The sequence below is a fragment of the Colletotrichum aenigma genome (assembly GCF_013390185.1).
Source record: "Colletotrichum aenigma strain Cg56 chromosome Unknown KSG_Cg56_contig03, whole genome shotgun sequence".
Classification (NCBI taxonomy): domain Eukaryota; kingdom Fungi; phylum Ascomycota; class Sordariomycetes; order Glomerellales; family Glomerellaceae; genus Colletotrichum; species Colletotrichum aenigma.
Genome location: NW_023500909.1, coordinates 433,503 through 450,627, shown reverse-complemented (window position 1 = coordinate 450,627; position 17,125 = coordinate 433,503). Strand labels below are relative to the sequence as shown.

The following is a 17,125-nucleotide window of genomic DNA, read 5'->3' as shown; positions in this document are numbered from 1 at the left end:
TGATGAACTGCCCAGCTGAAGATAGACTGAACTCAAAACCGAGTCAGCATAACTCATGTGAGCATTTCCGTTATCACAACCCCTCATTATCCGGACGGATTGTGCCGACGGGATTACTCCTTGGGATGGATGAGCTTGACAGGAGTTATAATAGATGACAATGTCGCTTGCTCCGATCAAGCCTTTCTCGCCAAGTCATCCGAGTCCCTCCGCATTCTCTAAGCAAGCTTGTTTTGTTTTCCCCCTGCGCAGCCACGACATTCCTTGCACAATGCTTCGTTTACTTTCCCTCGCTTTGGCCATCAGCCACGTGCAAGCTCGCGTGGTGACGCGCCAGGACTCAAACCAAGATACCCGCACCCCCCTCTTCACCAAGGAGGTCGAGGGCAACTTGACCACCTACAAGCCCTACGATGCGTTCGACTTCAACCACTGGACTCCCGAAGCCACTCTCTACGATGGCCTTCCCATGCTGGAGAAGCAGGTCACGGTTGACGGCAAGCAGTTGACGTACCAGGACTTCAACGTCTCTGCCCTCACCACGGAACAGTTCAAGACCCACTACATGAACCTTCCCGAGTACTTTGATGCCAAGGGCAACTTCATCCCCACGGACGCGGAAGTCAAGACGTTCCAGTATGTTTGTGAACTGCACGCGCATTCTGGCTCTGCATTAGCCTTTTACTAAGTCATCGAGCAGAGACTCCCTCATTGCTCACGCAGACGACCCTGATGCGGCCATTGACATCCCCACCAGCCATGTCAGCAAGCGGGCCTTCCCCGACATGTGCTTCTACGACGACAGGCTTCGTTGCTCCAGCAGCTGCACCAACCTGATCTCTCGCGGCGTCAGACAGTCAATAAACAACAATGTCTACGGAAACTACCACTACGTCTCGGATGCTCAGTGCGGTACGGGCTCCGTCACCAAGACCGTTTCCGTCACCCACGTCTCTGGCGTTACCATTGGAGGCACTGGCCAGATCCCTTCAGTAAGTCTAGCAAGCACCATGCGCAAGATGTCAATTTACTGACCGGCTTCCAGTTCGGCAAGGGTTGGACCAAGGCTGCCTCCACGTTCTTCAGCACCTTTGGCCTGAGCATTGGCCACACTCCGGACAGGTACGCAACCCCTGGACGTCTCCAGGGCGTCTTATTGTGGCTAACGTCTTTGTAGTGTGACCACCGGTATCGCCTACTCTGGCACCTGTGGTGCTTTCAACGTCTGCTTCCTGTGGGAGAGACCCCATTTCAGCGTCGACAAGGGTGTCATTGTGGTACGTTTTGACTCTGTATCATCCATACAAACGACGGATTGCTAATCACAAGGGGACAGACCCAGCACATCGACGTCAACTCCAAGCGAGCTTGCAGCAACCCCACCGTGACTCCTTACGAGGCTCACGTTATGCATGAGTCCAGCGATGCTGGTGGTTCTAGTACGCAAAACCATTTCCTCGTGTTTCCCATATTCGATGACCAATTGACTGACTTATTCGTCACAGACTCACACGGAATGTGCTACTCCATGGGCGACCACGGCTGCGGCAGCAAGGTCGTTGCTTCCAACCAGCTTCTGCGCTGCCCCAACAACTACTAAGGTGGCCTTGTTCAAACAGTTCACAGGGTGAACTAACCAATGACTGCTTCGGGTGTGCGACAACTGTGAGCGGGGCAATTTTCTCCTGTTGTCTAATGGGCATGCTTGAGAGTGGATGCACATAAGACGATAACTTACGATTCAGTATTTAGCTTTTTGATCACCAGTAAATAGTGGCCGTAATGTAACTCACATAATCTCTAACATTTTCGATCATTGATAGTCTTTCAACGCTTCTGCTCAATACTTTGTTGCTACTTAGTTGAGGAGGTAGTCTCGCACATCGGTTCCTGCATTTCACTTCCATTTTCGCAGCCAAAATTTCTTCGCTCTTGACGATTGCATCATCAATATTCTAGATAGATGAACAAAGGCTATATAATGATGGATGTATTCTGCGTCGAAAGCCACACATAGTGTCATTCAGCGCCCCCCGCAAGGCAAGTAAACTTGTGAAGTTCAGTCAATCAACCAATCAATTATGAAGCTATCGCGAAGCAATCAAGTCAAGTTTGGGCCAAATTTGATTGATTGCCTTGGGTTGGGCGCTGGTGTCATTACATAAAACGAAAAACGAAAAACTGGTAGAAGCATTTATAGTTGTCTCCCTTGAGACCGCTAGAGGTTTGCGTCAGGCTGGAGAAAAAGTGTCAATGAGATGCGGTAAGCTTCGATGCCAAGCCAGATTGCAACAGAGATCAGAATTTAATTGAATGCGCAGCAAAACTGCTCGTGATTTGTAAAGTAGCCTTGCACACATCAAGAATCAAGCTTCTCAATGAATCCAAATGGAGGAACCAGTTATGTGTCCATTTCGATACATGACAAAGAACGTCTTTAGTACTCAGAAACATCATCGTGCGGAGACTCTTAGACCGTGAGGTCTGAGCGCATACATTCGATCCGTGCCAAGAATTCCCGCCCTAATTTCCCCTGGTAGGCGATTAAATCATTCCAGTTGCTCTCGACTGAGTCCGGCTCTTCAAAATTCCCCGAGTGTTCAACCGCGTCCCTATGTAGACTGCGGAAATCTGTCGAAGTGGCGGCAATTTGCTGAGACCAAAAGTTCAAGGTTGAGTCTTGATCCGGTAGTGCATTGTGGAGATAGACAGTCTATATGTCAACCGGTGATTAGTAATAGACACAATAATAGGATATGAGCGAAGCAAAGCTCGAAAGTGCCCGTAGCTTACCTCGAGCGAGTAGTGATCGAGAACCAGCATCCATGCCTTCGCCCATTTCTTGACGACCTGAAAGAGAACAGACTGGACCATAACGAGTCCCCCGAGTTTGCCACCATGATTAGTCGCATACTTCATCCATAGATTCTCTCCGTTCATTGGCTCGCTTAGGAGATCTGGCGAGTCCGCAAGTGTCACAATGGTGTAGAACGGAATGGCATGTCTCAGGGATGTGGTGATGGCGATCGACACTCTTTCTTCGACGACCTTCGATTCCCCGCGCCCAGTTGGACCGGGAACAAGAAAGTCTTCTCTACATAGACAGCACCCAGGATCACGAGCTGGATTCCCATGCTGCTTAGCAGTGGTGTCGGTGAGCGTTGGGTAGCGGATGTGGAATTGCAGATGAGCCTCGTCGTTGGCGTCGTTGAGTCTGTAGTACCACCTCGTCCAAGGTTCCGTGGGCCAAGGTCCCATGTATCTTCTGAGAAATACGCCGCCGAGCATAGCCATACTCTGGGTGTGGATGCCGTACCCAGACACCACTTGCGTGAAAACAAAGGCAATCAACGATGCGTTCATGATCGGCCCTTGTGGGCACACCAACCTGTAAGCATTAGCATCGTCGCCCTCGTGATCAAGGAAATGACATAGTGTGCTTCTACCAGCATCTTCCGGAAATCTTGCTCTTCTCGGGAAAGGGCTTCGGCCAGTCCTGGTGAGTTTGCCCGTCCTTGATCCGGTACTTCCAGAATAGTCGCTCTGGAGTGTTCGTTCTGTGTGAAAGCTCCGTCAAAACCAGGGATGCGTCCCTAAAGAAGCTCCAGTCATCCCTAAAATGGCCAGGATCATCGATAATAGCAAGAGGTATGCCCTCTGGCCACTGCTCGAGGAAGGATTCGTCTACCTTAGCAAGTGCCTCCCAGACCTCATCTGGAGCATTGGCGTTGTTCTCCAACAATGGTATCTCAGTTCTCTGCATACTTGGTTGCTCGTCCCGGTGCTGGGCCCGTAAAGAATAAACGGCAGGCGGATTGTCGTTTCGTATTGGTAGATCCACGTCAGTCCATTCCCTGATCCCGTTGATGTCGTGCTTAGGTTTGTATGCCATGCTATCCCGGAACACTAATTTCATCTCCTCTAAGTTCTCTGAGGAGAGATCCTGCCTATGCCAGAACAGGGCGCTAGCAGGGCTTTGGGTGAGTGAAGTGGCCGGGTCTGCTGAGAGTTGTTGCACAGCGCTTGATGGCTGCCAATGTAGTGCCTGGGGAAGTGAAAGTGGCCTGGGGCCGAGAGTGGGGTATGAGATAGCCTCAACTAGTGCCAGGATCCTCTTCATCTGCTGCGGAAGTCCACGCAACCCGTCAAGTAAATCTTCACTAGGCGGATGGTCCGTCTTGTGAGGGGTTGCGGGGGGTGTTGTCTGCTCCATATTGCTCGGATGCCCAGATTCCCTTGCTAGCGAAAAAGAAATTTAGTTGTAAGTTTCTCGTGAGGTTCAGCTATGTAATGTCCTTCACCCCTCTCTTAAGTAGGAGGTTATACTAGATGCGCCTTGAAAATAGCCCCTCACGAGTTTCTTGTCTTAGAGGTCTTGCATTAGCACCAAGAACGGATTGGTGTCGTTTGCCATTGCAGCGGCAGGCTGTGTTGCAGGAGCGGTAGATGCCGTGCAAAACCGACCAACGGAGTTGAAATGAGGCTGACGGAGTGTCGCACAACACCAGTGGCAACAATCGACGACACACCACCTTTGAATGCGGGATGCATGAGGAGTGTATTTGAGACCAGCGGTGTAAGTGCGGAATCAGCCATTCGTGGGAAGCCAAGTGGTAGATGTCTATCAATTTGCTGCCTCACCTTCAAGGCACTACAAGTCAATTAACATCGGAAATAAAATCACGAGCCTTAAGCGTGCAGTATGTAACATCGCGTTGCAGACGATCTTGGGGTCGTGCGCCTCATTTGTGGAGTAGCCAGGGAACAACCCCGCGTGTCCCAGCAGAGCGGCTTCGGCGTCCCAGCAGGCTTCGCCGTCGGCGATGTGGATAGCAGGTGCCGCAGGGCTTATCTGAGGTGCCTCGGAAGACGGCCGAGTTTTTTTCGTCCTCGGCTGTCCATCCGTCGCACCGTCCAAGATATCCGCTACAAGCATGAATAACACACGCAAGAATGATGACGTTTCTGGACCTCGTTTGAAGACAGAAATGCCATCTCAAATATGACCCGTGGAGGCAATTCGGCCCTTTCGACCGAACTCAAGATTCGGGCAGTCCCCGAAGGCCTGTGCTTCAAAGGGATGCACACCTACAAATACCAGTTCTTTCCCACATCTCTCGCACGTCCACTCCGCGAACATGGGTCTTCGACGGCTTGCGACACGCACCCAGATTGGGACATCGAGTGGTACAAAATGCACCCTCAGGATTACACAATGCTCGACATGATGACAGCCGTCATTATCATTCACAAATCAAAGCGTAGATGGCTGGTAGAGAAGACCTAAGCGTCATGTGATCGGACATTGTATCAGTGCATTACTCGCGATAGATAGATAAGAGTCTCACATGCGGGGCGATTACACTGGCTATCAAGATACGCCGACTATCGGGGATCGGTATCCCGGGCTACAGACCCGTGCCACCCCTCATTTCCCAGTTTCCCACAGTGTTCTCATTGGCCGCCCACCGATCGACCTCAACGGCATCGGAAGACTTTTGCGCCTCGCAATTGGGAACACACGACCCGTGAACCGATTTTAATAGTAGTCTTTTGTCGCTTTTCCGACGAGACTGAGAAGAGACTTCTGTAACGGTCAAACGGCCGCGGGGAACGAACGATACACCACATACGTTTTTTAATGCGCCCATAATGCCTCAGCAACCGCCCGGCAAACAGCGATCGGCCAATGCGTCAGTCTTCAATGACCTCATCGCAAAAGACGTGCTGCTGACTTGGCGACACACAGCTGCAACACCTGTCGGCGCCGCAAGGTGAAGTGTTCAGGCGAGCAGCCGTGTCGCAACTGCGTCAGGAATAAGCTTGACTGTGAATTTGGCGCGGGGCGACAGCGATACTCTGAAGCGTAAGGGCCCAATTGACTTTTTCGGTGGTTGACGCCAGATTTGGGAATCGCCGATAAGCTAATCTGTCCCGCTAGATATGTCCAAGAATTGAGGGCAACGGTCACACGATATGAGTCTCAAATAAGAGGTGCGCAAGCTTCACACTCTTCGAAGGGGTTTGGTTAATGGAAGACTAACGTTTGTCTTATCATAGAGCTCAAGTCATCAACACCAGCCCCAGCCCCGGGCGGTGTTTCAGTGGCTTTGGAGAACACTCTGGGCATTGCACCCACAGAGCCAACAGGCGAAGTACCACCGCCACCAAGTTATTGTTAGAACAAGTCTCCCCTTTGAGTCGATGCTAAAGAGAACTTACACGATTGCAACAGCCTCAATAGAACGCGCACCTGGCCCCTTGTTCGAGCAGCGCGTCCGAAATTTGTTCCATGAGAACTCCGGTAGAGACACAGGGTCGCCAGAACAAGACTCCCCAGAGATGCGCACAACGCATGATGAGCAGCAAGACGCACCTTTCACACCAGAATGGACTTCAACAGAAGAGTTGATCAGAGGCATCCCGCCTCAAACAATGCCGGGGGAGGCAGAGTCGAATCGTCTACTGGGACTGTTTAATGACTACATGAGCGGCAACCAACATTTCATCGACCAGAGGACCTTTGCAGACAATCTGACATTATTATTCCAGAACCAGGCTACCCGAGCCAAGCAGATGAAGACGCCATGGTTCACGCTTTACTTGCTGGTGATGGCGATGGGCAAGTTGATGGAGGCCGATAGGAGGATCTACGATGGCCCGCCAGGAGCTTTCTATTTCGCGGAAGCTATGAAGAGGTTTCCGCCTCTCCACAGTATCAGCGAGTACGGCATTGTGGGAGTTGAGATATTATGTCTTGCGACAACATATCTGCAATGGTGTGACAGGAAGAAGGACTCATACTTCTTCGTACGATCGCTGCCTCGTTTCAAGCCTATGGATGAAGACTAACGAGCTGCAGGTCGGCACTGCTGTACGACTTGCTCTGACATTGGGCTGCAACCTGCCTTTTGCCGAGCAGCAATGTCTGCCTTCAGAAAGAGCCCATCGTACAAGGATATGGTGGACTGCGTACATGCTTGACCAGTATGTATTCCCAGAGAAGGGGTTAGGAGATCATTCTAACCATTTTGTAGACGCATATCAGCAGGTCTGGGATTACCAGCATCTGTTGATGACCGCCAAATTACCTTCGACCTTCCGGGTCCATCCCCCGGATTTGAGTCGCCAGAGGCACTAAATATCAACGTTCGGATTGCTCGCGCCACTTCAGAGATCATGACTTGTGAGTCTCACGGTTGCAAGAGCCCCACATGCTAGGAGGTGTCAACTAACACTAGTCTGCAGCATTGTACAGCAATGGTGGCCTATCTCAGGGTGATCTCATTAAGAAGATGCGCAACGTTCTTCAGTCATTATACGACACGGGCCGATCTATTCCACTAAACATTGCAATCGACTTCAAGAGCAAGGAGCTTGAGGTCACAAGATCCGGCTCTTCGCTGTATTTGAGGTTGTTCTCGGTATGACGCTCATAGAAATAAGTCTGATCGTGAAATCACTAACTTCTTCAAAGGCAATCATCCTCTGCATTCGACCGATACTACTCCAGAAAGTCAAGGATAAGGTGCAAGATACCCAGAAGCAAATCGTCACACCCGCAATCTCTCAGCTGTGTTTGCTTTGCAATGAGGCTGCATTGAGGACTATCCGCATTTTGTACGCTATGAAGAAGCAAGATGAGATTGGTAAGCACAAACCTGCTGCGATCAACAATTACACATTCGGCGTAATGCTAACTATGGTTTAGCCCCTTTCGCGTTCTTTGATTTGGACGCTGCATTCTCAGCAGCATTCGTGCTCATCATGCGAGGATTCGCTCACAAGAACGACAGCCAAAAACCACCGCCTCAGGAATTACATCAGGCCGTGGAAGTCCTCGAGTATCTCTCTGCAGCGGGCAATAATGCGGCTTCGCATCGTCTAAAGGAGATCAAGCAGCTAGAGGCACACGTGTGGGGATCGAGGTACTTCCCACCCGAAAAGGATGGTGACGTGCAGATGAAAGATTCTGGAACACCCCACGGGGAACCCCACGCGGGAGGATCCGGGGCTCAGGGAACTCCGGGGCAGTCTGGCGAGGGGTCGGGCTCGCAGGTCGTCTTATCGCCGCCCGACCCGAGCCCGTCGACGCAACCGTCGTGGGATGGCGAGATGTTTGGTACCGAGTCGGCCGAGTCTTATGATCCCGACCAGCTGTTCGGCCTGGATTTGAACGGAAGTCTGGGGCAGGAGTTCAGTTTGGAAGCCGAGGGTATCTACGCCAGTTTCAACGACCCGACGCTTCCGCTTACCGGAGTCGATCAACTGGACTGGGCCGAGCTGGAGAAGATGATGGCACCTGGTGGATACGGATCATGATGCGCCTCAGTCAGCCGAATCTAATTGAAGTGATTGCCGCATATTCCCGAGATAATTCCTTTATTCCAAACCTCCGAAGTTCGATTCGACTCGTGTGATTGGCCTGCCCTACAAGTTGGTAGATTTCCGTTCGACCGCCGGCGACGTGGAGAGATTGTGTGTGTGGGGCCAATCGGATGACATCCGCACGCAATGAAAAACAGCTCGGCTCTATGCCGAGCTACACTCGGGTGAGCGTGCGAGAATTAAACACCAACGGGTATGAGCCGAACAGGTATCGGAGACCGCGATTCGACTTCAAATATATTTAACAATATCCTACATCGCATCTGACATCATTTAGAGGCCTTCCAACGACAGAAAACATTCATTGATCACTGGTCAATTATCGCAAATTTTCAAATCGCACACAATGACTCAATCAACCGGCAACGTCGCCATCCTTGGCGCTGGTAGCGAAGCCACCAAGCTCATTCTCACTGAAGAGGCAGTCAACTTTCTGGCAATCATCCATCGCAGTTTCGAGCCTACACGCAGGAAACTCCTCAAGTTGAGGGAACAGCGCCAGATCGAGACCGACCAGGGCAGGTTACCCGACTTCCTCCCCGAAACTAAGCACATCCGCGATGACAACAACTGGAAGGGCGCTGCGCCAGCGCCTGGTCTCGTTGATCGTAGAGTTGAGATTACTGGACCCACAGACCGCAAGATGGTTGTGAACGCACTCAACTCTGACGTTTGGGCTTACATGGCGGATTTCGAAGGTATGTTAATTGAGACAACTTTACGTTTGAGATGCGTGACTTACAGCCTGCAGACTCAAATGGACCTACCTGGGACAACATGGTTCAGGGCCAAGCAAACTTATACGATGCCATCCGTCGTCAGGTCGATTTCAAGTTAGGCGAGAAAGAGTACAAGCTCAGAACTGATCGTACCTTGCCCACTTTGATTTGCCGAACGCGCGGTTGGCATCTGGATGAGAAGCATTTTACCGTTGACGGAGATGCTATGTCTGGAGCTCTCTTCGATTTCGGCCTGTATTTCTTCCACAACGCCAAGGAATTGATTTCAAGAGGAACTGGTCCTTACTTTTACTTGCCGAAAATGGAGTCGCATCTCGAGGCCAGGTTGTGGAACGACGTTTTCAACATGGCTCAAGATTACATCGGCATTCCCCGGGGAACAATCAGAGCCACTGTTTTAATTGAGACTATCAGTGCGGCTTTTGAGATGGATGAGGTTTGTCGTCCTCCAAGAGCGGCTTTCGACTTTTTTGCTAACTTTGTTTCTCAAGATCATCTACGAGCTTAGAGACCACAGCTCCGGTCTCAACTGCGGCAGATGGGATTACATCTTCACATTCATCAAGCGCTTCCGTAACCGGCCCGGCTTCATCCTCCCTGATCGCGCCGACGTCACCATGACCGTTCCTTTCATGGACGCCTACGTCAAGCTCCTTATCAGTACATGTCACCGTCGCGGCGTTCACGCAATGGGCGGCATGGCTGCCCTCATTCCGCGCAAGGACGACCCCGCTGCCAATGCCAAGGCGATGGAGAGCGTCCGCGCGGACAAGCTTCGCGAAGTCAAGGCCGGGCACGACGGTACCTGGGTTGCGCACCCCGCGCTTGCATCTATCGCGAGCGAAGTCTTCAACGAGCACATGCCCACGGCCAACCAGATCTTCGTCAGGCCAGAGGTGAACGTTACGAGGGACGACTTGCTTAACCCCGTTGTTCCGGGCAAGATCACGGATGACGGTGTGAAGAAGAACTTGCATATTTGTCTGGCTTACATGGAGGGTTGGCTGCGTGGTGTTGGCTGCAGCGCCATCAACTACTTGATGGTAAGTAATCCTATACTCGAGAGATTCATGGATAGGTGGCTAATCATGCTGCAGGAGGACGCTGCTACTGCCGAAGTGTCCCGAACACAATTGTGGCAATGGGTCAAGCACGGCGTGAGCACCGCTGAAGGAACCAAGCTCGACAAGACCTACGTGCTCGGCACCCTCGACCAACTCACAAAAGAGCTGGCTGCTTCTGCTCCTGCGAACAACAAGTTTGAGCTCGCTGCCAAGTACTTGAGGCCGCAAGTGACAGGCGAGGATTATGCCAGTTTTGTCACAACGTAAGTGTTCCTCGTTATTCTCGTATCAAAAATCAATTGCTAATTGCTTTTCCATAGTCTTCTGTACGATGAGATTACCTCAATCTCTCCCTCGGGAAAGTTGTAAAAGGGATCGTGTGGACTTTAACTAGAGCGTCGCAAAATGAGATGAGCAGGGATCAAGCTGTTGATGGTCGCAGAGAGATTGAAGTCTTCTAGCATAGATAAACTTATGAAATAATGTCACGATACGCTGCAGTCTGCTACTGCAAAAACAACTTCAGGCGTCCAAAAAAGCAGAATATCGACGTTGGCCTGATTCGAACAGACGCTCCCGAAGGAACAAGATTTCTAGTCTTGCGCATTAGACCACTCTGCCACAACGCCGCTTTGAGGAATCCACTCATGAGTGGGTATGCTGACAAGTGGCCTCCACAGGACCATGACTGCCAGCAGCGAGATGCGGGTCCTGTGACTGGCCTGACGATTTTCTGCGGCCTCACTGTCTGTCGACTTCGCATGAGTTCTTCTTGTTGAATCGACCGGCTTCCAGGTATCGGGCAAGTTAGTTTGACTCGTTTCCATGAAAGCTCGTCTTGATTCTACTGTCAGCAGCTCATTGAAGTACTGGGATGCGGAGGCGATAGACAACAGTAGGTTAGGGTGCCGGCCAAGCTCTGACTGATGTTGGATGAGAAAAGCCACAAGTGCAAGCTATCAACAAAAGACAATTCTTGAAAGTTGAAAAATGTGATGTGAAATTACGAGGATAGACGACAATATGAAGTTCATGATGAGGTAATTTCCGCAAGCCATCGCGAGAGTTTGAGACGCGGTCACGTGCCGCCCCTGACGCCCAGACCAATATGCATTCGCGTCAGCTGAATCTGGGGTTAGCGAGCGCGTCTGGACGCTACACCCTTGTCATCAACGCTCAACATCTTTATCGGCCAACAGTCTGTTGCACATAAGCTCCTTTGAGACTCCCAGAACTATGCGGATATGGCGGCCGAATTGAGAAGCGAGCTCGAGTACCGCCGCAACTTTGAGATGCAATGTCGCGTCGAGGGATTCGAGTATGTAGACGGTACGCTGTTGTTCGAAGGGATCGCTCGCGTCGATGGGGCCCGGCTGCGCGAGCTCTGTTTCCCCGATGACATTGAGGATCCCGACAAGAGGAGGTCAAAAATCGCTGAAGCCAGAAAGCTTTTCAAGAAGAAGGAGTGGTTCAAAGCGCAGTCAATGTTCTATGATCTGCGACTCACGCATATGAAGATGAAGACGCTTAGCGGCCTACGCTACGACCTTTGTGAGATGGTGAAGATGGGCCTAGTAAGTGAAGCGGGAAGATGGGGGCATTGATGGCACCCGTGAGCGATACTGACTCCATGCAGTGCGACAAACTTGCCAAACGTGCAGATGTGATCGATTCGGCATTCGCAGATGCCGAGCGGATGCGTCGGGAAAAGGAGTCAATATTCCTCGAATTCAGTGATCCTACCATCAAGGCGGCTTGGGACATTCATCTCTTCAAAGAACACTTTTTTCTAAAGGATGGAGAGCCAGATCCAAATGTCACGCCTGAGCCTATTGTTCTTCACGATATTGATCCTCAACTGATGTTCGAGATTCCCTCCATAGTAGAGGAGATCGATGGACTTTACCTAGCTCCGGGACTCCTCAACGGAAAGCCCTTCGCCGTTATTGGCTGGGACAGGGAGGAAGTGAAGAACACCGGTCTGGCACAGAACGCAAAGTTTCAGTCTGGTCCTACCATTTTTTCCAAGTATGTTCCCTCAAAGAAGCCATGGCAGCAAGCCATGGACGACCACCACAAATACCTCTCAGAATCCGCTGAAACTTCTGAGGCGAGACTTCAGGCGGAGGACATTCTGGAGTTTACGCCGAAGGAGATGCTTCTCGAAGACGCCATCGGATCATACGTCGTCAAGTGCCCTCAACTACAGATGAAGTATGCGATGTATGGCGCCGTGTTTCATTTGAACATCCAGGACCATCCCGGTATGGAAGGGAGGGATGGACTCCTTACTGCCAGCATGAGCTTCGGCGTCGTGAGCGGTATCATGCTCCTCTCTTTCTCCAAAGATACCCTGATTAAGGCTTCAAATGGGTGGGCGCAAGAATTTCTGGACGAAGATCAATATTCTGACGTCCCGCCATTGGAAAATATCGAGCCATATATAGTAGAACGACCGCTCGATCGGGATGATGATGACGATGCTGCACCTGAGCAACCGACGGGCAAGTCAAGAAAACGCTCCGCAGCTGCCCTTAGCAGCAAAACGTGGCGTCCTCAAACGCGCAAGAAGCGCAAGCCGAACTCGCGACAGACGTTTGAGGGGTGCCGACGGCTTTATTTTCTCTGGAAGGGTAAAGAGAAGCTCGGAGAAGAACCTGTGGAAAGCCACGGTTTCCTCGACTTCAATGCCACCTGCACTGGTTTTAAGGGGCTCACTTGGATAGACACATTCCAAGTCGAGAACCAGGAATGTGCGTTCCAGGGCTACAAGGTCATACCAAAGCCTCCACAGCCTGCTGATGAAGAATCAAACTTGGAAGATACAGAAAGCTCTAATAGCGACTCTGATGAGATACCGGAGAGCTTCTTGGTCAACTTTCTTCTAGAACGATGAGCGGGAAGAGACGACAAGATTGTAAAATACATAGCGGTAACCAAGAGGGAACACCTCAGTAGACTATCTTGCTGGTCACCATCGACTTATTTCTCGAGGCGCTCCGACAAGTGGCCAAAGGCCTTCTTTGGGTACCTTAGAGTGCGCCAAAGGTGAAGAATGTCGAGGAGATGTTGCGATTGCCGAGATCTTTTTTGGCAATACCAGCATAGCTCAAATAGGCTGATGTGGCACGGAAAGTCTAGCGAAGACATGACGTCTGTCGTTGTTGACTGGATTGCTCTCGGCTAGCTGCTACTATTACTTATACAGCGTCTCGACGCAGCTGGGTATTATTTAGCCCCTACAAATTTGATGTGCCCTCGTCCCTCACGCGACATGACGAGGAGAAGACGACAGTATGCCTGAAGAGAGCTTAGTGCTAAGCACTCGACCGATCATTCTAGACCTCAGTGGTGTTCACTACCTCAAAGTTGTTCCCGAAAGTAGGCGACTTCAAGAACGCGTAAGCCGGAGGTCAACCCTCAATACCTCAAGGGCCACCCTGTCAGCAGAGTAAATCTATAAAGACCGTGAAATTGAGGCGTTCGTGTTCCGACATGTAAGAATGGATAGGCACGAATGTTTGCATGTCGCCGGGGCAACACTTCATGCTCATGCCAATGTCTACATAGCGACCACCGCACCACGCCATGACTTCCACACGTTCTTCGCGACACGGAGGCTCAATTGAGAATGTTCCCCGGTGGCCAGTCTGATCAGTCGTGGATGAAGGACTTCAGAAATCTATGTCTCGTGCTTTCCCCAACTTGAAACCCACATGGGCGCTTGGCTGGACCATCCGGTTGCAGCCGCTGACTCTAGTTGCGTGCCGTCCTGCTGAACACAGGTGCGGGGTTGGTACAATCGGCAGTTGAGTAGTTAGGTCCATATACACGATTTCAGGCGCAGGAAAAGGCTGGCTGGCTGAATATATGGCAACTTTGACCATATCCGTCGAGGCCATACCAGCAGCCTGCACGCGTTGCGAGCCTCGGAACCGTCGAGAAGGGTGTTTACCCGCCCACGCTTAATTTCAGCTTAACGCCACTGCAAATGACACGGTGACAGCTGCAGACGACTTTGTAAAAATCCGCACTGCTCCAAAGACGATAAATAGTTGACTTTGACCCAGATATGATGCCCATGCTAGATACTGTGCACAAGTGCTTAAAGGCCCAGCCTTGCCTCGATCTGCGTCATCGCGATGTTTAAAAGATTGCTGTTGTACAGTCTGGGCTTTGCCCATCTTCCAGCTCTGCGCGCCGAGGCAACATTGCCACCGACGCTGGAGCTGCCCTGGGGAGTGTACGAAGGTCAACCTATGGCAGATGATCCAGATGTAGGTCACAGACAGACAGACAAGGACACGCCTGGTCCATTGTCAGAGCTTCTACTGACGGCTTGCACAGATTTATCTATTCGAGAACGTCCGTTTTGGTGCCAACCCCCCGCGTTTCGGCGCCCCAGCCTTCCCGACGTCAACAAGCACAGCCATCCAGCCTGTCAGCGACGGACACAACTGTATTCAGATTGACCCAAATGGTCTTCGTAACGCACCAGGTGGTCAAAACCCTGTCGATACCCCTGATGACCAGGTCACTCCGTAAGGCGAAGACTGTCTATTCCTCGACCTATACGTGCCCAAGACCGTGATTGACAACCCCCCGCCGAAGCCTTTGCCGGTGGTCGTATGGATCTATGGCGGCGCGTTCTCATTCGGCAGCAAGAACCAGATTGGTCCCTTGTACACCGGCCAGTCAGTCATCGCAGCGAGCAACTACCAGACAATATTCGTCGCTGGTAACTATCGTCTCGGTGCTTATGGCTGGCTCTCAGGGGACTTTATGCAGAAGAATGCTCAGCCAAACGCCTGACTGTACAACCAAGCTTTTCTGTTCGAATTGGTACAGAAGTATATTAACAAGGTGTCCGGCGATGCGTCTCAAGTCAGCGCCTGGGGCGAGTCGCCGGTGGTGGATATATTCTCCATCATCTTATTCGCGAAGACGGTGCTGTCGATCCCACGTTCAAGACCTTTGTTTTTCAGAGCCCAGCGTTTGAATGGGCCTGGGACAATAGCCCGATGGGCAAGTTGGACCAGGTCTATCAGAACTTCTCTAGTGTTGCCGGTTGTGGCTTTGCCTTCAATCTTACCTGTTTACAGGGGTCTACGAACCTAACAGCGGCGAACCAGGCGCTTTTCGACACTGTCAAGCAAACTGGTTTGTTCCCTGTTGGACCAGCCGTGGACGACCAGTGGATCACCACGATTCCAACTATTTCGTTCGCGAATGGTGAGTTATCAACATCTTCAACTGAAGATGGTATACGTTAGCTGACACCGAATCCTCAGGTAAATATTGGAAGTCCTCGATTCAGTCGACGATCATCTCGCACGTCCTGAACGAGACCGCTTCGTTCACACCGCCATTTGTGACCTCGTCCGACACATTCACCGAGTTCCTCGATGTCTTCCTCCCGGGAGCCGAGCTGGCGTCTCAACGACAAAAGATAGCTGCCCAATACCCTTGTACGGAAGCCCCCTACGATGGTGACTATAGACTCTGCATCGCAACCGTAATCCGCGACGCCAGCTTCACCTGCAACACCCGTGACTTGTACTCGGCGTTCCCGAGCATATCGCACATGATGCGATACGGGCTCCCGACTGCCTCATTAACCCGTCACGCGTCGGACTTGGTGCCCTTGTTCTCCAACTACTACAGCGAAGCTGAGGCCATCTTGGAGAAGAATAATGTTAGCGCCCTTGAGGCCAATGCCTATGCTTTCCTCCTCATCGATAGCGACCTAGCCGAGGCATACCAGACGTACTTCGCGTCGTTTGCGCTTTCGGGTGGAAACCCGAATACAATTCCGATGCCAGAGGTTTTGCTTCGGAAGCCGCCGGCCTGGACGGTGGCAGATGGTAGCGGAGACGAGCTGGCCAATGTGCTCACAATCGGGCCGCCGGACCTGGTGCACTCTGCGTTCGCGCTCGACGTTTTCGACGATCAGAATACAAAGTCGGCGTGTGACTTTTGGACTGAGATTGCCAAGGAAATTGTTGAAGCGCCGCAGGACGCGACAGATGTAGTCAGGGAAACAGCCAGGGGGGTAGGGTCTGACGAGCTGTGAATGACGCACGATGCGTGTTGAGATCAGTGCCTCTCTGCATATGAATGAAGACCATGTTGCGCGGCAAGCGGCTGTGTATGGAACTAGACAGAAAGGCAGCAAGGGGAACAGGCACGGATGTAGAAATACAGACAACTAGGCACCAGGCAAATGCCTAAGGTCAAAATAGATTCGCCACTGCGTCCTGAATGCATACCTATGTAGTTATGTCTTTAAAACCCACGCTGTATCTGACCGGTCAACTTCCTTAGCCTAATAGGCTTAATGAGTTCATCCGTTCCCGGATCATAGGCATTAGCTGCGTACGAGACTAAGGCGCGGGATAGCCGGGTAGGAGTGCTGACCTGTTGAGTACTTTCAGCAGGTAGTCAAATATGGACGGCATTCGCAGTGTGACAATGTCAGAATGAACAATCAGTTTCAACATTCTAGCAAGGATTCTGGGAAGGCGTTCCGAAAAAACAAGGAACATTGAGAATTTGGATCATGCAATCGGCGTTCTCACTGATACTGTGCCACTGATCCAGGAGAAAAAGAGGGACGCGAATGGGTCAAGCTATCTGGAAACGTTACTGGGCACCCATTCCGAACAACAGGGCAATGTAGGCGATCTCAATGCAGGCATTTTATCCAAGGATAGTGTACTGCAGTTGACGAGCAACAATGATTATGATCGCCGGCCTATGTAATCACCCTCACCCCAGGCTTACCTCAGTCATCGTTATACCAGATTGAAGCATACGTTGAAACTTTAGTGGCCAGTTGACGCAGCTGCATCTGAATAACAGAGTTCGGCGCCACCGCAAAGTTCGCATCTTGAGTCACGACATTAGCCATCAAGGTCCCAGGGCCAGTCTTCG

The 17,125-nt window shown here is 51.3% G+C and overlaps 5 protein-coding genes across 5 annotated transcripts; all 5 read left to right on the top strand.

Moving 5' to 3' along the window:
* Window positions 1-271: 271 nt before the first annotated feature.
* Window positions 272-1,600, top strand: CGCA056_v004067 (uncharacterized protein; the record flags this gene model as incomplete). Its single annotated transcript, XM_037319322.1, has 6 exons — window positions 272-636; window positions 701-992; window positions 1,046-1,122; window positions 1,178-1,277; window positions 1,337-1,439; window positions 1,506-1,600. 6 exons carry the CDS (start codon window positions 272-274, stop codon window positions 1,598-1,600), a joined length of 1,032 nt encoding a protein of 343 aa, XP_037181634.1.
* Window positions 1,601-5,652: 4,052 nt separating this feature from the next.
* PUT3-4 (Proline utilization trans-activator) lies at window positions 5,653-8,322 on the top strand (the record flags this gene model as incomplete). The annotated part of the gene is made up of 10 exons (XM_037319321.1): window positions 5,653-5,693; window positions 5,750-5,866; window positions 5,942-5,994; window positions 6,061-6,177; window positions 6,236-6,810; window positions 6,863-6,987; window positions 7,038-7,186; window positions 7,249-7,424; window positions 7,478-7,649; window positions 7,712-8,322. The coding sequence occupies 10 exons, from the start codon at window positions 5,653-5,655 to the stop codon at window positions 8,320-8,322; spliced, it is 2,136 nt and encodes a 711-aa protein (XP_037181635.1).
* Window positions 8,323-8,734: 412 nt separating this feature from the next.
* On the top strand, window positions 8,735-10,561 carry acuE (Malate synthase, glyoxysomal; the record flags this gene model as incomplete). The annotated part of the gene is made up of 5 exons (XM_037319320.1): window positions 8,735-9,086; window positions 9,140-9,564; window positions 9,620-10,171; window positions 10,226-10,455; window positions 10,513-10,561. The coding sequence occupies 5 exons, from the start codon at window positions 8,735-8,737 to the stop codon at window positions 10,559-10,561; spliced, it is 1,608 nt and encodes a 535-aa protein (XP_037181632.1).
* Window positions 10,562-11,436: 875 nt separating this feature from the next.
* CGCA056_v004064 (uncharacterized protein) lies at window positions 11,437-13,088 on the top strand (the record flags this gene model as incomplete). The annotated part of the gene is made up of 2 exons (XM_037319319.1): window positions 11,437-11,766; window positions 11,829-13,088. 2 exons carry the CDS (start codon window positions 11,437-11,439, stop codon window positions 13,086-13,088), a joined length of 1,590 nt encoding a protein of 529 aa, XP_037181633.1.
* A 1,246-nt stretch (window positions 13,089-14,334) lies between these two features.
* CGCA056_v004063 (Secreted lipase) lies at window positions 14,335-16,265 on the top strand (the record flags this gene model as incomplete). Its single annotated transcript, XM_037319318.1, has 6 exons — window positions 14,335-14,469; window positions 14,540-14,678; window positions 14,739-14,930; window positions 15,137-15,424; window positions 15,484-16,220; window positions 16,260-16,265. The coding sequence occupies 6 exons, from the start codon at window positions 14,335-14,337 to the stop codon at window positions 16,263-16,265; spliced, it is 1,497 nt and encodes a 498-aa protein (XP_037181638.1).
* Between the last annotated feature and the right edge of the window lie 860 nt (window positions 16,266-17,125).